This window comes from Neoarius graeffei, chromosome 1 (genome assembly GCF_027579695.1).
Source record: "Neoarius graeffei isolate fNeoGra1 chromosome 1, fNeoGra1.pri, whole genome shotgun sequence".
NCBI classification, from domain to species: domain Eukaryota; kingdom Metazoa; phylum Chordata; class Actinopteri; order Siluriformes; family Ariidae; genus Neoarius; species Neoarius graeffei.
The window spans coordinates 94963669-94986462 of record NC_083569.1 but is presented as its reverse complement, the minus strand read 5'-3'; the positions used below and the strand labels follow the sequence as shown (position 1 = coordinate 94986462).

At 40.8% G+C, this 22794-nt stretch overlaps 1 protein-coding gene across 4 annotated transcripts in view; it reads left to right on the top strand.

Annotated features, from left to right (window-relative positions):
- The first annotated feature begins 432 nt into the window (after positions 1-432).
- LOC132871932 (Fc receptor-like protein 5) overlaps positions 433-22794 on the top strand; it is a 62458-nt gene continuing 40096 nt past the window's right edge. Inside the window, exons 1-10 of one of the 4 annotated variants that reach the window (XM_060906641.1) lie at positions 433-505; positions 4306-4341; positions 4458-4730; positions 8459-8719; positions 15799-16065; positions 16428-16700; positions 16884-17153; positions 17246-17563; positions 17924-18190; positions 18685-18939. In XM_060906641.1, coding sequence (XP_060762624.1) covers positions 475-505; positions 4306-4341; positions 4458-4730; positions 8459-8719; positions 15799-16065; positions 16428-16700; positions 16884-17153; positions 17246-17563; positions 17924-18190; positions 18685-18939 — 2251 coding nt within the window. In that variant the 5' untranslated portion in view covers positions 433-474. Of the gene's footprint in view, positions 506-4305; positions 4342-4457; positions 4731-8458; positions 8720-15798; positions 16066-16427; positions 16701-16880; positions 17154-17245; positions 17564-17923; positions 18191-18684; positions 18940-22794 lie in introns of those variants that run through there. The other 3 variants (XM_060906601.1, XM_060906682.1, XM_060906751.1) reach the window with 3 other exon arrangements.

Sequence of the window (22794 nt, the reverse complement as noted above, 5' to 3'; positions counted from 1 at the left end):
TGCTAGATTGTTAACAGAGAGATACACACACAAACAAACAAACCGCACTGATTACAATACCTCACCCCGCTTACTCCATTGCGGGCGAAGTAAAAACCAAAGTAAATCTAACAGAATATAAAAATGACTTGATTTGGGAAAGACCTCATTCTTTTGAAAGATACAGTAGGTAGCTTACATACTCAGTCACAAAAATCTTTCCAGAAAGGTCCACTGGATGTCTTGTTGAGATCAGTCATGAATTTGAATGGAATAGCAGATGAACCGTACAAGTTCAGAATTGAAATAAAGTCATGATCTGAAACTTGTTGTTATAATTTCTGAAAGCATCGAGGTAGGGTTCATAGAAAAAAGTGCATCGACTTGCACAAGAACGGAAGTCTTGCTTTCTCTCTCTCTTTGTGTAAGAACATAGGAAGTGCAGTGGCTTTCACTCAGGCCACTGATCAGGCAGTCTTTAATCAGTGTGACAGGATGGCGCTCCGTCCACTCTGTGCGATGATTTGTGAGTAAATGTTTTCTTTGTTTCCTCATGAGAGTGAGTGGTGGGTTAAAAAAATTTAAAATTGTTTCAATGACATCTGTGTGATCTGTGTGATGATTAATATAGGCAGTAGCCTAGCCTGACAAAAAGCAGTACTGTACAATGTGCAATATCAATGTGCAATACCTCCCTCCTGGACTTTTTTCATATCTTTTTTTAAATATATATTTGTATATGTAAATACTTAACTTATCTAGATGTTTTCTCTAGTTTCTATTCTCTGTTTATCCTGTAATGATGCTACTGGAATTTTAATTTCCCTGAGGGAACCCTCCCAAAGGGATCAATAAAGTTCTATCTAATCTAATCTAATCTAATCTAATCTAATCTAATCTAATCTATGTGATTATGGCATTGTCTAGATATCTGTAGATCACTTAGTTGTATCAGTGTATATCCAAGTTGTGTTAATTGGTTCATATGAATTGGGATCTTGTGAGAAATTTTATGTTTTCATTTTTTTGGTTACTGTGGTAAAGTTAAGGGTTAGATTTCTATGTAGAATAGTATTAATTAGCTGCATTACTTGGACTGAATGGTGCATTTTGTGGCAATGTTTTTTATACTCTCTTAATATCTGGTCAGTGTGATGACTAATCTTCCATTCTGAAGTTTCATGCCAATTTGAAATCAGCTGTTTCCATGGCATAGACTAAAGGTGAATAAACATGTATGTTTTTTTTACGATGATGCAGGCATATAGGATTGTCTGAGTGTATAAACTGCTGTTTTTGCGAATGTGCTTTAATGGAACAATGTTTTTAATGTCTTTATTCCACAATAAAGGAGCTGCACCAATGTATCTTTCACAGATCAGAATTGTATGTCAGGTTAGAATTTTTCAACATAGGCTTGAATTTTTAACCCAGTTCATAATTTGCTACTTGTATTAGGGAGACTTACTATATTGAGGGTAAGGTTTAGGGTGAGGATTTGTATTTTTTAATAAAACAAAGTACCTTGGGGTTTGGTTTAGGATTTCGGAAGACTTTGTATTTTAAACTGCTTGATGATGGAATAAAACTGGACTCATTAATAAATTATAAATATATATCACTCCTTCCATTGTGATTGTTGCTGGACTAGTGGCTAAGGTGTTAGATTACAAATCAGAAGGTCCTGAGTCTGAATCCCTGTTAAGTATGAAAAAAAAAAGATATGTAAAAATAAAATGCAAGTTAGGTAGATAGGAATAGACACACAGACAAAAGGAAATACTAGGTAGGTGCAGACAGAGAGGAAGTGGATGGAAGAAAGAGAAACAAAAGAAGTGATGGAAAGTCCCTTTTAAGAATCTTAGATAATCCAAAATTTTACCGAGGTTGGAAATTATGAACTAGGTTAAAAATTTTAACAGAGGTCAAAAAGAATCACCTAGGTTGAATTTTTTTGGCCTGTAACATATCCAATCCCTATTCATGAACAATATGTGTCTAGTTCATTTCATAAGGTTTATTCAACTTGAAAACAATCAGTGATCTATGTATTCATGTGACTACAATAGATGTCAGGAGCATGGTGGTGTAGAGATTAGCATTGTTGCCTCACAGCAAGAAGGGTCTGGGTTTGAGCCCAGTGGCCGATGGGGGCCTTTCTGTGTGGAGTTTGCATGTTCTCCCCACGTCTATGTTGGTTTGCTCCAGTTTCCCCCACACTTCAAAGACATGCTAACGTGGCTCTAAATTGACCATAGGTGTGAATGGTTGTTTGTCTCTATGTGTTAGCCCTGTGACTTTTCCAGGGTGTACCCTGCCTCTCACCCATATGGCCCTTTTCCACTACCCTTTTTCAGCTCACTTCAGCTCGCTTCAGCTCACTTCAGCCCGACACGGCTCGCGTTTCGACTACCAAAAACCAGCACGACTCAGCTCGCTTCAGCCCTGCTTAGCCCCTAAAACTCGCACCGTTTTGGAGTGGGGCTGAAGCGAGCCAAGCCGTGCCGAGTGAGGTTGGGGGCGTGAGCAGACACTCCCCTGTGCACTGATTGGTGAGGAGGCGTGTCCTCACATGCCCACACACGCCCCGCGAGCACGCTGGGATCTGTAAACACCGCAAACCCGGAAGAAGAATAATTACGAATTACGAGAATTTCTGAAGCCTTATGCGCCTCGCCTCATCTATACGCTCTTGCCAGTATCTGTCCGCATTGTCGGTGACAACAAGCCACAGCACCAAGACCAGCAACACTAACGACTCCATGTCCTCCATGTTTATTGTTTACTATTCGGGTCATGAGACTACTGCTTAAAAGATCACTGAATCAGTGACATACAGAGCATCGTGGACGAGTTCGCGGAGCGCAAGGCTCGTCGTATGCCCTTCAAATAATGCGCGCAGTAGGCTATTGATGTTTTATTATGAGCCATGTACAGTATGTCGCCGAATGTTTTTTTGTTTGAGTTACATGTTCGTTTGAAGGACTTAATGTACAAAATAACATAGTTGCACCCCGTAGTGTTGAAATTGGTAAACACAGTGCATTCAGTGAGGTTTGCACCGCCCTACTTTTATTTCTGACTCTTCCTGTCACCGTTGCAACCTCTGAGCGCTCATTTGTATGCCCTTCAAATAATGTGCGCAGTATAGGCTATTGATGTTTTATTATGAGCCATGTACAGTATCCTAATGTTTTTTGTTTCTGAGTTACATGTTCGTTTGAAGGACTTGATGTACTAAATAACATAGTTGCACCTGGTAGTGTTGAAATTGGTAAACACCGCAGTTGCGGACATTTTGTAGCCTAAAATGATGTTATGATAAGCTTTAATAAAGGGCCCGGTCATTTGCCCCGGCCCGGCTCTGACTTGTTCCGCCACTGTCACTGATGTCACTGTTTGCGCTGCTTAACGACATCACGTGACGTCCACCCACTTTCGCTAACTCCACCCAATGTGTCCACCCACTTCCAGCCAGCACGGTTCAGCGCGGTTGTAGTCGAAATGCAACTCCAACAGCCCCGCTCAGCTCGACTCAGCACGGCACGGCTCAGCCGCGTTTGTAGTGGAAAAGCGGCAATAGTCAGCTGGGACAGACTCCAGCTTGCTCGTGACCCTGCACAGGATAATCGGTTCCAGATAATGGATGGATCAATGGACAATAGATGTCAAAACAAAATGCTTATTTTTGAGAGCTCCAAGTCATTGTTTCTGCTGCTCACTACCCAGTATGTATATATTGGCTATACATTTGATCAAAATTGGTTTTGTAGTGTCTTCAAATGTATAAATTCTTTAAGCACATCTATTGACTGGGAGCAAATGAAACAAGTGGGTTTGTGGTTTATTTTTGAATAGAAACATCCAGCTGTATATTTCCCCTGGAACACTTAGCAGTCCTTGTCACAGACGTTTCTGTAACAAACATTTTTCAGCATATTGCACAATCTTTGCCTGTATATATTCAGTAGCCTGTATGTGCTACCGAGAGCATGTCTTTTCCCCATTTATGACACATCATCCTGCAAGCTGTATGTACTGCACCATAGCTTTAGTGCACAGAAACATCTTGATCATGTGGGATACATGAAGGGCCGTAATTCAGCTTCAGATTAGCAGATTTGGATCAAATTATACATGAGACAGTAATGAGCACCACAGTGACCTGAGTGAAACTACTGAACACTATTCAACATTATTCAGTTGAATGAAACTAGAAATAGTGGGGGGGTTTTTTTGTTATATGACAGTGTTCTAATTTGTCTTCTAATAGAAATGAAACAGATCCGTGTTACATCATATTCTCTGTTCCTCTTCCCTTTTTAGTGCTTATTTCAGTAATCCGAGTTGGACAAGCTCAAGGTGATTTATATATTTTTATGACAAGTTACACAATCATTACAAAACACACTGATTAAATATCAGATGGTCAGAGAAGGGTGTGTTTGACTGAAGTATTTTTTTTTATAACTGTACAGAGAGACCAAGAGCCATTCTGACTCTGCAACCTGATGGACAGATATTCAGTGGACAGGATGTCACTTTCACATGTGAAATACAAGGATATGCAGACACGGAGTGGACATACAATTGGAATAATAATGATAATCAAATTTTCTCCGACACTGAGAACAGGAAATATTCATTCACTGCTGTAGAGTCTGCCAGCGGTAAATACACCTGCAGTGGACGGAGAAAAAACGACTCTCAGACCTCAGAGACAAGCAATGCTATTACACTCACTGTGTCAGGTGTGTATGTGAGAATGTATTCCTCAACAATATTTATTAATTTCAACATCTCCTCAGGCCATCCTTAAAAAAAAAAAATCCGTTTCCTGTCCACCGGGTGAGCAAAAAAATTTTCAGTCAGGAGGGAGGGATTTTTTTTTTTATATGGATGGATAAGAAATCGCAATGCTGTGTTTGCTTTTTCTTTCAGTACTTTTTTATTACAAAAGCAGACACATTTAATAAAATATGACAGTTTAATCAACTGAAACTTGTACAAAAATGTTAAGTTAGCATTTTAAATACTGACTGCAACATTTGCAAAACTTTTACAAAGGTACTTAAAATGTCCGACACACGGAATTTTTGTAGTTCTAAATCGACCATTAGGCCTAGTTCGGATGAAATTACACTATTAAAATGATCACTGAATGATTTGTTTTTCTGAATCTTTACTATTTTTTTGTTCGCTAGAATACCATTTTGCGATTTCACACTTAAGCAAATGTTTGAAAACTCCGGATCGCCTTCCTTCATGGTGGCTGCCATTTTTTTGTGCTGCACGGCGCATGCGCAGAGCTGATTCAACAGGGCTTTCCACAAGCGCCGGCTGCCGGCCATACAATTAAGTCCAGCCGGCTACTTTAATGACTATTATTTTTGTAGCCCACAGGCTCTAAATATTAATTTTCGATTTTAATAAAATTAAATGTTTATCTAACGGACTGACAATAATGTCAAACTGAACCGTTGATCAAGGGAGAGTAATTCATCCGCGCCCCGACATGCGGTGTGCGCGCGCACTCGGCGGAGGCAGTAGTCTGTCGGAGGGAACAGAAGCAGAGATAAGAGATTTTAGCCCAAGAGCATTAGCTTAAAATTGAGTCCAACCCGGAACAAATTAGTAACAAGCTGAATTTTTCAGAATATGTTCAGAATACCCTTAGGAATAACATACTAAAAGTCCCCGGGAATCCACCTTGTGCTCTCTGAGAAATTCAAGATGGCGTCCAAAATGGCCGCCGATTGGAGATTTTTCAATATCTCAGGGATAACATAATATAAATGCAATTAAAATGTTAAATTATATGTTCTCTCATACAAGCAATGCAAATTCACCATTGTCACACTGTTAAAATTAAAATTAACCAAGATTACAAGGTCATTAATGTGGAAATTACATGGAATTTGATGGTTGACATGATTGACAGATTAGCTTAGTAGCCTACCTACATACATGAACATAATGTAAGACAACAATTAGACATCAATTTCCTTAATATTTAGTGCATCTTTAAGCTTTGATAAAATATTAAAGGGAAATTAAATTTGAGAACTCTATCTTCTAAAGGCCAAAATTATGCTGACAACCCAGTCCTCGCAGACGGCGCCGCAGATAGCGTCTGCGTAGCCCCCCCACCTTCGCAGACGCTCTGCGCGCACCTCCCAAAGATTGTGACCACCGCAGAAGCCTCGCAGACAGCGTCGCAGACAAGAGGGCTCTGATTGGTCCACTCTACATCCGCTGTACACGCACTTCCGCTTCTCTACTTTCCCGGTTTGTTTTTTCACGACCGCCATTTTTAAAAACACGAGCAAAGATGGAGCAGCACGAAGAGGGTTGATCGAGGAAGTGAGGAAGTACGTACATCTATACGACTCCAGTTCTAGTCATTATAAGTAACTGGAGGATAAACACTCCACTAACCACACCCACCAACTACTCCTAGCGATTTCGCGACTTCGCGCCCCCTTGCGTTGTGCCGGTGAATAACATCGCGCACGCCTATTACTCCCCGCTCAACGATAAATTACAACTGTCTGCGAAAAGCTATCTGCAAAAGCCTTGTCGCAAGAGCATGCAGAGGCCTTAAAACTACAATGGCAAGCTGTTTCAGTACACTTCTTCAACATTCCAGCGACTTTCATGACAAAAAGGTCTGCCTCAATAAAAGCTCTTGCTTATAAACAATGAGTAGACTTAAACACTTCTCAGTGCCTCAGTTGTAATGCTTGGACCTTTGTTGTACCATCAATGAAGTAGGGAATTTATTCAAGCTTGTTTAAGGGTGGAAAAAAATTCATCTTTGAGTTTCTAGCGCCAGTCTTTACTACTAGCAATGCCAGTGTTCGGACAAAAAATGACTAAACTCAGCATGACCTTTTAAAAATGACTGAACTCAGCATGACCTTTTAACATGCCATTTTTCATTTTACACCACCAATTTACTTTAATTAATATTAATGAAAATAAGTGCTTCAACCCCTAGTAATTGTGTTTGTTGTTTTGTGAACAGAATAGGATGATACGGAGTGAACGAGTAACCAATGGATCCACACTATACACAAATATACTGTTATAATAATGTGTACATTGTTATTATATAATGTTAATACACAATGTAATTAATACACACATGTTGGAATTTACTCTCCTACCCTACAAAATATATATTCTGACCTTTTAAATGCATTAATATTTTGTTTTGGGCCTGAGATATGGGCAAATCTCCATTTGGTGGCCATTTTGGACGCCATCTTGAATTTCTCAGAGAGCACAAGGGGGATTTCCGGGGACTTTTAGTATGTTATTCCTAAAGGTATTCTGAACATATTCTGAAATTTTTAGCTTGTTACTAATTTGTTCCGGGTATAACCCTATTACTCCTGGGCTATACAAGCCAGGAACGGCTCATGATGCAATACGCAAGAAAAGAAAGATTTACTGCCATTTTACTTTGTATTTGAGTAATGTGAATAAATAAATGGTCTGTGGAAAATACACTTAACCCTGGGAGCTGTGTGCACAGGAGTTCTTGTGTTTACCCCCCCGGCTGGCTACTTATTTGTCATGGCTGGCTAGTATGAGCCTTAGTGGAAAGCCCTGTGAATGCGTAAATGTCAAGTTCGATTTAAGATTTACGAACCCGAAAAAAAAATGTCGAAAAACCGGCGTTAAAAAAAAAAAAAATTCACCCGCACAAACGGCACTCACCCGGCCGGTGGACCGGAAACAGAAAATTTTTTAATAATGTCCCCACGACATGCACTGTGGATTAAGGTCACAAGGTTGCTTTAAAATGTAATATATTTTTGAGAAAAAGTGTTTTCGTTGACTGAGCTGGTGTCTAATAATGGATAATGGTGTAGTAGTGCATTCACTGGGTCCAAAATTCATAATATTTAACAAACTTACACTGTCAGAAATAGGGGCACAGAAGGAGTCTATTTCTGTCTCCTAAGGTACAATCTACACTAATGTACCCCCAAGGGCTCATTATTGGACCTCAAGGTAACTATGTGTACTGTTTTAGGGTCAAGAAGGAACATGTATGTTCCCAAGCAGTATACAGAGGGTATAAATAAGTACCTTAGAGGGTACTGCCCCAGTGACAAGCCATTGTACCCTAAAAGGTACAATAATGTACTTTATTTTCTGAGATTGTATGAAGATGAATTTATCAAGTGTGTATTGATGCACCATTTATCAGATTCATTTTGAAAAAAAAACTTCACTCAGTGTGTTTGTTCAATTATGAACAATTAATTCAATTCCATGTACATATAAAGTATAATGATATGATAAAACTGTGTTGTCCATATAATAAATTTGCAAGACTGTAACCATTTAACAAATGCTGAACATAATTGCACTATTTGACATAAATCATATGATTAAGGTGATAAAAATATTGTTTATTTTGTAAAGAGAAAACAATTTTGATACCATCATCATTTCATATCAACAGCAAAACCAACACCGACTGTGAGCGTGAGACCACAGAGCTCTGTTTACACTGGAGACACAGTTACTCTGAGCTGTAATCTCCAGTCGACTGGATGGATGTTTTTCTGGTACAAAGCTCGGCTACCTCTATTCCAAGTCGCGAAAGACACCAACATACTGGATGATACAGTCGCAAATGCAGGAATAATAGTATATCAGTGTCAAGCACGCAGAGGAGACTACAATTCATTGGTCAGTGACCCAATTACAATTACAGTGAGAGGTACATCATGGTTTCTACTCTTTCACAACAGGTTTTAAGTTATTTCTTATTATGTCTTCTACAGTGGTGCTTGAAAGTTTGTGAACCCTTTAGAATTGTCTATATTTCTGCATAAATATGACATAAAACATAATCAGATTTTCACACAAGTCCTAAAAGTAGATAAAGAGAACTCAGTTAAACAAATGAGACAAAAATATGATACTTGGTCATTTATTTATTGAAGAAAATGATCCAATATTACATATCTGTGGGTGGCAAAAGTATGTGAACCTCTAGGATTAGCAGGTAATTTGAAGGTGAAATTAGAGTCAGGTGTTTTCAATCAATGGGACGGCAATCAGGTGTAAGTGGGCACCCAAATTTATTTAAAGAACAGGGATCTATCAAAGTCTGATCTTCACAACACATGTTTGTGGAAGTGTATGATGGCACAAACAAAGGAAATTTCTGAGGACCTCAGAAAAAGCACTGTTGATGCTCATTGGGCTGGAAAATGTTACAAAACCATCTCTAAAGAGTTTGGACTCCACCAATCCACAGTCAGACAGATTGTGTACAAATGGAGGAAATTCAAGACCATTGTTACCTTCCCCAGGAGTGGTCAACCAACAAAGATTACTCCAAGAGCAAGGCGTGTAATAGTAGGCAAGGTCACAAAGGACCCCAGGGTAACTTCTAAGCAACTGAAGGCCTCGCTCACATTGGCTAATGTTAATATACATGAGTCCACCATCAGGAGAACACTGAAAAACAATGGTGTGCATGACAGGGTTGCAAGGAGAAAGCCACTGCTCTCCAAAAAGAACATTGCTGCTCGTCTGCAGTCTGCTAAAGATCACGTGGACAAGCCAGAAGGCTATTGGAAAAATGTTTTGTGGACGGATGAGACCAAAATAGAACTTTTTGGTTTAAATGAGAAGCATTATGTTTGGAGAAAGGAAAACATTGCATTCCAGCATAAGAACCTTATCCCATCTGTGAAACATGGTGGTGGTAGTATCATGGTTTGGGCCTGTTTTGCTGCATCTGAGCCAGGACAGCTTCCCATCATTGATGGAGCAATGGATTCTGAATTATACCAGCAAATTCTAAAGGAAAATGTCAGGACATCTGTCCATGAACTGAATCTCAAGAGAAGGTGGGTCATGCAGCAAGACAACGACCCTAAGCACACAAGTCGTTCTACCAAAGAATGGTTAAAGAAGTATAAAGTTAATGTTTTGGAATGGCCAAGTCAAAGTCCTGACCGTAATCCAATCGAAATGTTGTGGAAGGGCCTGAAGTGAGCAGTTCATGTGAGGAAACCCACCAACATCCCAGAGTTGAAGCTGTTCTGTGCGGAGGAATGGGCTAAAATTCCACCAAACCGGCGTGCAGGACTGATCAACAGTGACAGGAAACAATTAGTTGCAGTTATTGCTGCGGGGGGGGGGGGGGGTCACACCAGATACTGAAAGCAAAGGTTCACATACTTTTGCCATTCACAGATATGTAATATTGGATCATTTTCCTCAATAAATAAATGACCAAGTATAATATTTTTGTCTCATTTGTTTAACTGGGTTCTCTTTATCTACTTTTAGGACTTGTGTGAAAATCTGATAATGTTTCATGTCATATTTATGCAGAAATACAGAAAATTCTACAGCATACATGTCAACCTTTGGTCAATCAAACCTGTATAACCAACCTCCAAAATCCGTATTTCCCTTATAAAATCCGTATAAGATGCAAATTAAAATAATTTACCTAAAATTTGAATGATAATTAACAATGATATATCCCAGTTACTTTTTATTCAATATTAATAACAATAAACCTTCAGAATGAATACAAAGCTCCAATGTTTGACAAAAACACAAAGTGTTATCAGCGTAGTTATGAAGGAAATACTTCGTTGTTTGGAGACAGGTTTCACCGAGCGGCTATTATGCGCGAGACTTTATATTAGCCACAAAGTCAGAAAAATCTGTTCGTAAAATTACGTTATAATGACCAAATACAATGAAAAGTATTTTTCCAGTCTCACCTGTGAAAGGTAATCCCGTGATCTCGTTTGGACGGCAAACCTGTTGGTACAGTTAAACGCAGTATGAGGCATCTTTATTCTCGGCCGAGGATGACGTATGATTCTACGCAAAAGCCGGCGTCTATGACTTCCCGGTTGGCGGGATTCTCGCAGTGCGGTGTGCGCATGATCTAAAATGGAATGAAGTCTCGCTACCACAAGATAACGCGTGATTTCATAAGACTCTTTACTGGCTGTCTGTGGTGTACAATACGTTTGTAAATGTTATGTGCTCTTTTATCATCGTGGGAATTGATTATAGCTCTAAATAAATATTGAAGTTTTTTTTAAAGAATCCGTATAACTTTATTTATACGCCCGTATACGACGTTTATTGAATCAAATCCGTATAAAATACGGACATTCCGTATAGGTTGACATGTATGCTACAGGGTTCACAAACTTTCAAGCACCACTTTATATGTATAAAGTGATGTATAAAGTATGTCATTCCTGAAAAGTGAGAACAAAAACAAAACTAAAATGCAGCCGAGTGTGTTTTCATCAGGAAGAGAATCATCGTTATGAGAGATACAGACTATCAGATATCAGTGTTATCTCAGGAAAATAGATCTCATGGTAGTAAAAAGAAGAAAATTATCATTACATAGCACTCATGTTAATCGACTCATAATGATGTTTATAACTGCAGTGAAATATAGACATTAATGCTGAAACATTCACTACAAAATATTAGATTACAATGAATATACAAACCCCATTTTCAGAAAAGTTGGGGTATTTTCTAAAATGCAATTTTAAAAAAATCTGCAATTTGTAAATTCACTTGAACCTTTATTGAAAAAGTAAAAGTACAAAGAAATGACTATTTTGAATGTTTTAGCTGACCAACTTGATTGTATTTTGTAAATGTAAACAAATTTGAATTTGATGCCTGTAACACATTGGGCCAGAGGCAAAATAAGAATGAAAAATTTCGAGAATATTCAAATCACACTGTTTTGGAATATTCCACAATAAGCAGGTTAATTAGTTGAATATTGAAGAATGGGGTCAGGGAGATGGGTAGTGGGGGTGCAAAAGGATGCTTCTTAATGCAAGATTGCAAAGAATCATGGTAACATGAAGGTAACGTGATGGTCTTTCACCATCTACAGGATATAATATTGTGGAAAGATTCAGGGAGGGTGGCACGGTGGTGTAGTGGTTAGCGCTGTCGCCTCACAGCAAGAAGGCCTGGGTTCAAGCCCCGTGGCCGGCGAGGGCCTTTCTGTGTGGAGTTTGCATGTTCTCCCCGTGTCTGCATGGGTTTCCTCCGGGTGCTCCGGTTTCCCTCACAGTCCAAAGACATGCAGGTTAGGTTAACTGGTGACTCTAAATTGACCGTAGGTGTGAATGTGAGTGTGAATGATTGTCTGTGTCTATGTGTCAGCCCTGTGATGACCTGGCGACTTGTCCAGGGTGTACCCTGCCTTTCGCCCGTAGTCGGCTGGGATAGGCTCCAGCTTGCCTGCGACCCTGTAAAACAGGATAAAGTGGCTAGAGATTCAGAGAATCGGCGGCACGGTGGTGTAGTGGTTAGCACTGTCGCTTCACAGCAAGAAGGTCCTGGGTTCGAGCCCAGCAGCTGGCGAGGGCCTTTCTGTGTGGAGTTTGCATGTTCTCTCCGTGTCTGCATGGGTTTCCTCCGGGTGCTCCGGTTTCCCCCACAATCCAAAGACATGCAGGTTAGGTTAATTGGTGGCTCAAAATTGACTGTAGGTGTGAATGGTTGTTTGTCTCTGTGTCAGCCCTGCGATGACCTGGCGACTTGTCCAAGGTGTACCCCGCCTCTCGCCTATAGTCAGCTGGTATAGGCTCCAGCTTGCCTGCGACCCTGTAGAACAGGATAAGTGGCTACAGATAATGGTGGATTCAGGGAATCCAGAGAAATCTCAGTTTTTGAGGGGAAAGGCCAGAAACCACTGTTGGATTTGCATGACCTTCAAACCCTCAGATGGTTTGCATGAGAACCTATCATGCTACCATGATAAATATAGCCACATGGGCTTGGGAGTACATCAGAAAAACATTGTCACTTAACAGAGTCTGCCACTGCATCATGAAATGCAACCGGAAAATCTGCTATGCAAAGAGAAAGCCGTACATCAATTCTATGGGGAAATGCTACCTCATTCTCTGGGCCTGAGTTCACCTCAGATGGACTAAAAGACAGTGGTAATGTGTGCTGTTGTCAGATGAGTTCACAACAGTTTCTTGCTTGTTTTCAAGGAAAAAATGGACAAGTTCTTTGTGCTAATGGCAAAATTGACTGTCCAGACTATCAGCGAAAGTCGTGAAAGCCAGCATCTGTGATGGTATGGGGGTGCATCAGTCCCCAGAGCATGGGTGACTTGCATATCTGTGAAGGTACCTTTGATGGAGGTGTACATTGGGAGTTTAGAGAGACATATACTGCTATCCAGGTGACATCTTTTCCTAGGAAGTCCATGGATATTTCAGCAAGACAACGTCAGGTCTCATTCTGCATACTCTACAATAGCATGGCTTTGTAAACACGGAGTGTGCGTGCTTGACTGGCCTGCAAAATTGACTTGCAAAATTGCAACAATTAGTATCCTCAGATCCAAAACAATTGAAACATGTAATTAAAAGGAAAGTGATGTAACACAGTGGTGCTCTCTGTTTCAACGTTTTTCAAGTAGGTTGCAGGCATCAAATTCTAAATGTATTTATATTTCCAAAATACATTTAAGTTGGTCAGTGAAAACATTTAAATCTTTGTTCTTTTCTCAGTTAAATAAAGGATGAAGAGAATGAACAAATCACAGATTCTTTTTTTTTTTTTTGCCATTTTAGAAACTATCCCAACTTTTCCAGAAATGTGGTTTGTAGAAAGAATGGACAGTGTATGTTTGATATAAAAGGCCTTAAAGGTTCAGTGTAACTCAATCACTTGCTTTGTCCCTATACAGTGGTGCTTGAAAGTTTGTGAACCCTTTAGAATTTTCTATATTTCTGCATAAATATGACCTAAAACATCATCAGATTTTCACACAAGTCCTAAAAGTAGATAAAGAGAACCCAGTTAAACAAATGAGATAAAAATATTATACTTGGCCATTTATTTATTGAGGAAAATGATCCAATATTACATATCTGTGAGTGGCAAAAGTATGTGAACCGTTGCTTTCAGTATCTGGTGTGACCCCCTTGTGCAGCAATAACTACAACTAAACGTTTGTAGTAACTGTTGATCAGTCCTGCACACCGGCTTGGAGGAATTTTAGCCCATTCCTCCATACAGAACAGCTTCAACTCTGGGATGTTGGTGGGTTTCCTCACATGAACTGCTCGCTTCAGGTCCTTCCACAACATTTCCATTGGATTAAGGTCAGGACTTTGACTTGGCCATTCCAAAACATGAACTTTATTCTTCTTTAACCATTCTTTGGTAGAACGACTTGTGTGCTTAGGGTCGTTGTCTTGCTGCATGACCCACCTTCTCTTGAGATTCAGTTCATGGACAGATGTCCTGACATTTTCCTTTAGAATTCGCTGGCATAATGTAGAATTCATCGTTCCATCAATGATGGCAAGCCATCCTGGCCCAGATGCAGCAAAACAGGCCCAAACCATGATACTACCACCACCATGTTTCACAGATGGGATAAGGTTCTTATGCTGGATTGCAGTGTTTTCCTTTCTCCAAACATAACGCCTCTCATTGAAACCAAAAAGTTCTATTTTGGTTTCATCCGTCCACAAAACATTTTTCCAATAGCCTTCTGGCTTGTCCACGTGATCTTTAACAAACTGCAGATGAGCAGCAATGTTCTTTTTGGAGAGCAGTGGCTTTCTCCTTGCAACCCTGCCATGCACACCATTGTTGTTCAGTGTTCTCCTGATGGTGGACTCATGAACATTAACATTAGCCAATGTGAGAGAGGACTTTAGTTGCTTAGAAGTTACCCTGGGGTCCTTTGTGACCTCGCTGACTATTACACGCCTTGCTCTTGGAGTGATCTTTGTTGGTCAACCACTCCTGGGGAGGGTAACAATGGTCTTGAATTTCCTCCATTTGTACACAATCTGTCTGACTGTGGATTGGTGGAGTCCAAACTCTTTAGAGATGGTTTTGTAACCTTTTCCAGCCTGATAAGTATCAACAACGCTTTTTCTGAGGTCCTCAGAAATCTCCCTTGTTCATGCCATGATACACTTCCACAAATGAAGATCAGACTTTGATAGATCCCTGTTCTTTAAATAAAACAGGGTGCCCACTCACACCTGATTGTCATCCCATTGATTGAAAACACCTGACTCTAATTTCACCTTCAAATGAACTGCTAATCCTAGAGGTTCACATACTTTTGCCACTCACAGATATGTAATATTGGATCATTTTCCTCAATAAATAAATGACCAAGTATAATATTTTTGTCTCATTTGTTTAACTGGCTTCTCTTTATCTACTTTTAGGACTTGTGTGAAAATCTGATGATGTTTTAGGTCATATTTATGCAGAAATATAGAAAATTCTAAAGGGTTCACAAACTTTCAAGCACCACTGTAAGTGCTGACTAATCACATTGGAAATTATATCTAAGAGACCTGGAGCCAGATCACATCAGGATCTCAAGTAACTGTAGTGATTTTTTTTCTTCTGTACCACTCTATTTTCTTACCAGTGACAAAGCCATGAAGTTATATAGAATAACATATGATACCAAATAAATGGATTTTAAAAAAATTATATTCAAGATGAAAAACCTATATGAATAACCTGTTCATTTAATGACACAAAACTCAATAATACAGTTCTCAAAATATATCTAACACAATACCAAATGAATGGAATCAGGATCTATTGATGGTGCTGGACATTTTGTTTATAAGTGATTATAACTTCTGCAAAACATTTTCAGAGTTATATGCGTAATATTACTTTCTTTTCCAAAATATTCTAAACTCTAAACACTCATGAAAGCCAATCAATCAAAAACATGCAAATTATTTCAGGAAATATTTTATTATCTTTGTACAGCAATACCAAAACCTGTGGTGTCTATAAAGCCTGATGAACAGGTGTACAGTGGAGAGACGGTCACTCTCAGATGTGAAATGCAGGATGACGGGGACTCTTACTGGACCTATAGCTGGAATAAAGATGGTGCTGTTGTCAGTAGTGGACAGGAGTACAGAATCAGTGGTGTTACAACAACTCATGCAGGTAAATACACCTGTCAAGGAACAGAGAGAAAAAGCTCACGCTCCTCACACACCAGTGCTGCTGTTACACTGACTGTATCAGGTGAGTGTGATCATCTCTTCACTATTCATTGACCTCAAATTCTCAGAAAGAAAATGTGGCAAAAGAACAGAGTCCAACATAATACAGTGAATTTAGATTTTGCCTTTACATATTTGCTTGAATAAGCGTGACATGTGCTGCCCATTAAAGCTACTTGAACAAAAGCTAAATTACTTTGATATATACCATACAATATTTTGACAGATAATCATGAATGCTTTCACTATGACAGGTGACTTTTCAGTGTGTCAATAGTAGCTCGTCTTTGGCTGCACCCATTATTAGCATGTTAAACACTTTGAGAGCGCCACATGAACACTGACAGTAACATCCTGAACTATGTGTTTCATCTCCAACTGCAGAAAATCCTCAACCTAAACTCACATCACGCCTAAATGGAACTGCACTGAAAGGAAACTCAGTGACACTGAACTGTTTACTATGGCCACAGTCTGCTGAATGGAAGTTTTACTGGATGAAATCCACACAGATCACTGAGACTGTGACTGCATTAAGCTACTACACCCTTAGCTCAGTTCGTGTCTCTGATGGAGGTCAGTACAGGTGCAGAGCTGGAAGAGGAAACCCAATCTATTACACACACTACAGTGATGCATTCTGGGTAAATGTTACAGGTGAGTGAGAAAGTTTGCAAAACATTGCCACTTCTTAACAGATGTTAGATATATAAATTATTGCAAATGTATACACTGCATCATCAGTAATCATTATGTATATAATAATTGTAGTAGTAGAACTGTATATTATTGAAGTATATTTGGATTTGTGGTGTTAATAATAAAATTATGTTTTAGCAGAGAGTCCGAAAGCTGTGGTGATCATTCAACCTGATAAACATGTGTTCAGAGGAGAGACTGTGACCCTCAGATGTGAAATACAGGGAGGAGGAGACACTGTGTGGACATACAGCTGGTATAAAAATGATTACACAGACTTACTTACGGCACAGGAGTTCAACCTCAGTTCAGTTAGAAATGATGTCAGTGGTAAATACACCTGCAGTGGATGGAGAAGCAGTGACTTTCAGAAATCAGAGATCAGTGATGCTGTTACACTCACTGTATCTGGTGTGTGAGTTTGTTTTATCTTGTCAGTAGTTTTATGTAACAAGGTTACCACTCTTTATAAAATATTTATATATTTATTTGTTGTCCATCAGACACAGCAGAGGCAGTATTGATTGTGTCTCCACTGAGTTGGCTGAATGAAGGAGACTCAGTGACTCTAAGCTGTGAGGTTAAACGCTCCTCTGCAGGCTGGACATTCAGCTGGTACACAGCAGTTCCCTACAGAGAAAAGTGGGGTTCCCTCAGGCCCAGTACAGCACTCATCTCAGACAGCAGCAGAGGATCTGGAGGCTCCTACACTCTCAGTCCTGTTACTCTGAATCACACAGGACTTTATATGTGCAGAGCAGGGAGAGGAGAACCAGTCTTTCACACAGCGTACAGCAAACCAAAGCCACTGTGGATCATTGGTGAGGAAATAAAACAATAGTGTTGAATTGGAGTGTAGCAAATGTATGCATTTCTGAATGAAAAATCAGATGGATAAAAAGTATATTTCTTAATATTAAGCATTATATTTGTGTTATTGTGCTGTTTAATAATTGCTTATAGTACAAACTCCTCAGTGAGGAAAGTGTAAAGCAGCTGAATGAGCACCGGAGAGTAGATTTTTATTCAGGTGTTATTATATAATTAAAGGATGTTTTAATTCTGTGGTTATGTTTTATGTTTCACATGTTTAGTAAACTATACATTGAAAGACCATCATAGTAAAATCATAATACACTTTAAATTTCATCATAAGAGCTAACATAATTTGTGTGTTTCAGGTAAATCACCTCCAGTGTCACTGATCATCAGTCCCAGCAGAACTCAGCACTTTTTTGCTGACTCTCTCTCACTGAGCTGTAATATCCAGAGTGACGCTACTGGATGGACAGTGAATGGATTCACACACAGTGAGGCATTCTCTGACTGTTCATCAGTTTCAGGATCAACATGTAACATCAGCTTCCTCTATACATCACACACTGGAGTTTACTGGTGTCAGTCTGAATCCGGAGGACGCAGTAATCCTGTCAACATCACAGTGCACTGTGAGTCTTCAACATTCTCATCAGTAATAGATGTACAATATACAGGAGGAGAGATAAAGCTTCTCAATCTACAGAACTGTTGAAAAGAAATTATAATATCGATGTAAATAAATTATTAAGTGCAGTTTCTATGGTGACACAGATTTGATGTTTGTATTCAGTTGACTCTAATAAAAGACCAGTAGATTGTGCTGTGTCCAGGTCTGCAGACATCTGAGAGCCAGAGGTTTTTATATATACACATCTGAGGACAAAGTCAAAAAGAGAATACAGACAGTTGAGACTTTTTGGATGCCAGTATAATCTTTATCAGTAACAGAGAAAGAAAAAGTTAGACAGAATTGAGCAGATCACACACACACACACACACACACACACACACACACACACACACACACACACACACACACACACACACACACCTCTCTAGCTTAAAATCATTAGTGTATCTTACACACTTTCTGTTTTCAGTGTCATCTTTCTCTTTCCTACAGATGGTGATGTGATCCTGGACAGTCCTGTCCATCCTGTGATTGAAGGACATCCTCTGACTTTACGCTGTTTGTATCACAACACAAAGATCTCAGACTCTGTTGTTGATTTCTATAAAAATGATTCAGTTCTCCAGAACCAGACTACAGGAGAGATGACCATCAGGAGTGTCTCAAAGTCAGATGAAGGTTTCTACCACTGTAAACACCCACAGAGAGGAGAGTCACCAAAAGGCTGGGTTTCAGTCAGCTTTCAAAGTATGTGATTCCCTTTGTAACAATCACATTTAAAATATGCAGTGATTATTACTACTACTCATAATAATAATAATAATAATAATAATAATAATAACAAGAACAATAGGGCCTTCGCCCATTTGGGCTCGGGCCCTAATAATAATAATGTAACCATTTTACCATAGGCTTATAACATGAGGGACACTTTATGTGGTCCTCAATAAAGTATTAAACCCCATGATACTTCAAATTTGATAAAAGGGTGAAAGAGACATTTCCTTATATAATAAACTTATCTCGGGTACCTATGACTCTCACTCTCTCTAATTATTAATGAGAGGCAAAGGGGAAAATCCTGTTTTTAATAATCACAAATAATGTACTGAGATATGTAAATGAACCTGTTCAGTTGTACAACATAAGAAACAACAACACAGACACCAACAACAGTATCTCAGTTTCAACTTGTATTGACTGAATGTCGAAACCCCTACATCAGGATACCAAACTCAATCTGTATACAAAAACATAAACAAAACATGACCCAGGTAAAATTAGTCTGTTAATGCGTGTTAACCAGAGTGCACTCTTTATTTTGGTTTATTCTGTAAGCAAGCTTGCATTAAGGTTTGTTGGCGCGCTTAACGTTGGATCTCATGAAAGAACAGAACCACAGCACCTCCTTGTGGAGAGTGAAAACCGCTCCTACCGTTTCTGTAGAAATCCCCATCTCCAGACTTCTCAGTCCACAGCGGCATTGCAATGATGGGCAGTGGCAACCGATCCCTCGTTGGCAGCAAATCCTCCTCAGCGCTGGGCAGACCCTCCGCGACCCTGTGCTCATCCCTACCACAGTCTCCACTTTCAACCATGTAGGTGAAGAAGCGATGACGTGTCTCCCAAGATGGTGGCAGTGTAGCTAACTCAGCTAGCTCGCTCCACAGTGGAAAAACACTCTCCGTCAGCAACAAACAGTCCCAACTCACACAAGTCCAAGCGAATTAACTCAACAGTTCACAGTCCAATATAACAGGGAAAAGTTTCCTAAATACACAATATAGTCCAGTGAGTAACAACTCCCATTCATGTTCACCTCTCTGCTCTTCATCACACTTTTTCTGTTCCCCCTTCCTTGACTTCCTTGTTTTTCCCCATCACCCAGAGTTCAACTGGAAGGCAAAAAGCTCTCAAAATACTAGTTCTCTAAAGCAAACAAGAATTATTATTCAGCTTCTAGGTACTGAACAAATCTTACTAAATCATTAAACAGAGTAATATACAGAGAGTATATGGACAGTTGAAGGATAAATCTTATAGATGCACCAACATTTCAATAATTGACAATAATTCCCACATTTAAGATGAAAGGAAAATACTGAATAACTAATAATTATGTAAATCAGGTTATTATATAATAATAATAATAATAATAATAATAATAATAATAATAATAATAATAATTTCCATTTATGTTGCATGCAACACCTAACACTCAAACTGGCTACAGAAAAAGAGGAAAAAGACTAGCATGAATTCAAAAAGGGAAAAAAAAATATTGGTATAAAACACGTTTTAATTTTAAGCAGTTAAACACCTGGGGAAGTATTATGGCACTAAACATTCTCCCTGTTCTTGTCAATCTGATCTTAGGGACCACTAATAGACTGGCACTAAGTCGACTTAAGACTCTGAACCAGGGTGTAGAGTGTTAGGGCTAGGCCATGTATCTGTTAGGGTTTTGCTGGGATTCGAACCTGGGTCGTTGGTGTGATGATCCAGCAAACCCCCACTAGGCCACCAGGGGAATGACTCAAATGCAGAGGCGTGAGGCGGAAGTAGAAAAAGTAACAAAAGGTTTATTTATACTATGTACACTATATACAATCCAGGGCAAAACAAAAAAAAAACAAAAACAAAGAGTATAATTCAAAAAGAAAAAGGCAAAAATGCAAAAGCTCAGAAGATCCACAAAACACAGTACAAAGGAAACTGGAGATAAACATAACAGGACAAAGACTCCGTGACAAGAGGACTGAACTCAGGGGTATAAATACACAAACTAATTAAGGACACAGGTGAAGATAATCAGGACAAACAGGCAATTAACAAAAAACACAAAACACAGGAACAGTGGCGGCCTCTAGAGGCCAAAATAAACATGACACGAAAAAGAAATAACAGCGGCCTCTAGAGGCCAAAACAGTCCTAGTCCTAACAGGACCCCCTCCTCTAGGAGCGTCTCCTGACGTTCCCAGGGCGATCCGGATGGGCCGAATGGAAGTCCCGACACAGTTCTTTATCTAGGACATCCCGAGCAGGAACCCAGCAGCGCTCCTCAGGACCATAGCCCTCCCAGTCCACCAGATATTGCAAGCCGCCGCAGACCCGGCGGGAGTCAAGCAGGCGATTCACAGTGAACACAGTCTGCCCCTGGAAGATGCGGGGGGGTGGGGGGTTCCTAGGGGCAGGGGCATACGTAGACGTCAGTACGGGCCGCAACAGGGAAACATGGAAAGTGGGGTTGATCCTCAGAGTCCGGGGCAACTGGAGCCGGTAGGAGACAGGGTTCACCCTGCGCACCACCTTGAAGGGGCCAATGTAGCGAGGAGCAAGCTTGCGGTTCTCCACCCGCAGCGGAAGGTCCTTAGTGGACAGCCAAACCTGCTGCCCAGGGCGGAAAGTGTGTGCAGGTCTTCTATGGCGGTTGGCCTGAGTCTGGTTGGTTCTGGAGGTCTGTATGAGGGTCTTCCTGACCTTGCTCCAGGTCTTGCGACACCGTCTCACATATTGGTTGACCGAGGGCACCCCCGCGTCCTCCTCCTGGTCCGGGAACAGAGGTGGCTGGAACCCGAATTGGCACTGGAATGGCGACAGCTTGGTGGCCGATGACTGCAGGGTGTTGTGGGCGTACTCTGCCCATGGCAGCCAGGTGCTCCATGATGTTGGGTTATCCATAGCCAGGCCTCGCAGGGTGGTTTCCAGGTCCTGGTTGAGCCTCTCCGTCTGACCATTGGACTGTGGGTGAAACCCAGAGGAGAGGCTGGCAGTGGCTCCGATGACCTTGCAGAACCCGTGCCACACTCGGGAGGAGAACTGGGGCCCTCGGTCTGAGACGATGTCCTGTGGAAGACCAAAGACTCGGAAGACATGATTAAATATAAGTTTCGCTGTTTCAAGAGCAGAGGGGAGTTTGCACAGAGGTATGAAGCGGCAGGCCTTGGAGAATCTGTCAACAATGACCAAAATGACCATGTTACCTTGTGACTCAGGGAGACCCGTGATGAAGTCGACTGCCACGTGGGACCAGGGACGCCGGGGAATGGTCAGAGGATGCAGGAGACCCTGGGGACACTGTCGTGGGTTCTTGGTTCTGGTGCAAACCTCACAGGACAGGACAAATGACCTTACTTCCTGCTCCATGTTAGGCCACCAGAAGCGTCTTTTCAGGAAGTCCAGGGTCCTCCGAGCTCCCGGGTGGGCGGTGAGAGGGGAAGAGTGACCCCACTGGAGAACCTTGGCCCGGGCTTGATGTGGGACGTACAAGAGGCCCGGTGGCCCCGTCCCAGGACCGGGGTCCTGGCGTTGGGCTCGTCGAACAGCCTCCTCAATACCCCAGCGGACAGGGGCCACAATCCGGGACACCGGGATAATAGGCCCGACTTCATTCTCCCTGTTAGTGGCAGAGAACAGCCTGGACAGTGCGTCAGGTTTGGTGTTCTTGGAGCCGGGACGGTACGAGAGGGTGAAGTCAAACCGACTGAAAAACAGGGCCCACCTAGCCTGTCGAGGGTTCAGTCTCTTGGCTTGCTGGAGGTACTCCAGGTTCTTGTGGTCAGTCCAAACCAGGAATGGATGTTCCGCTCCCTCCAGCCAGTG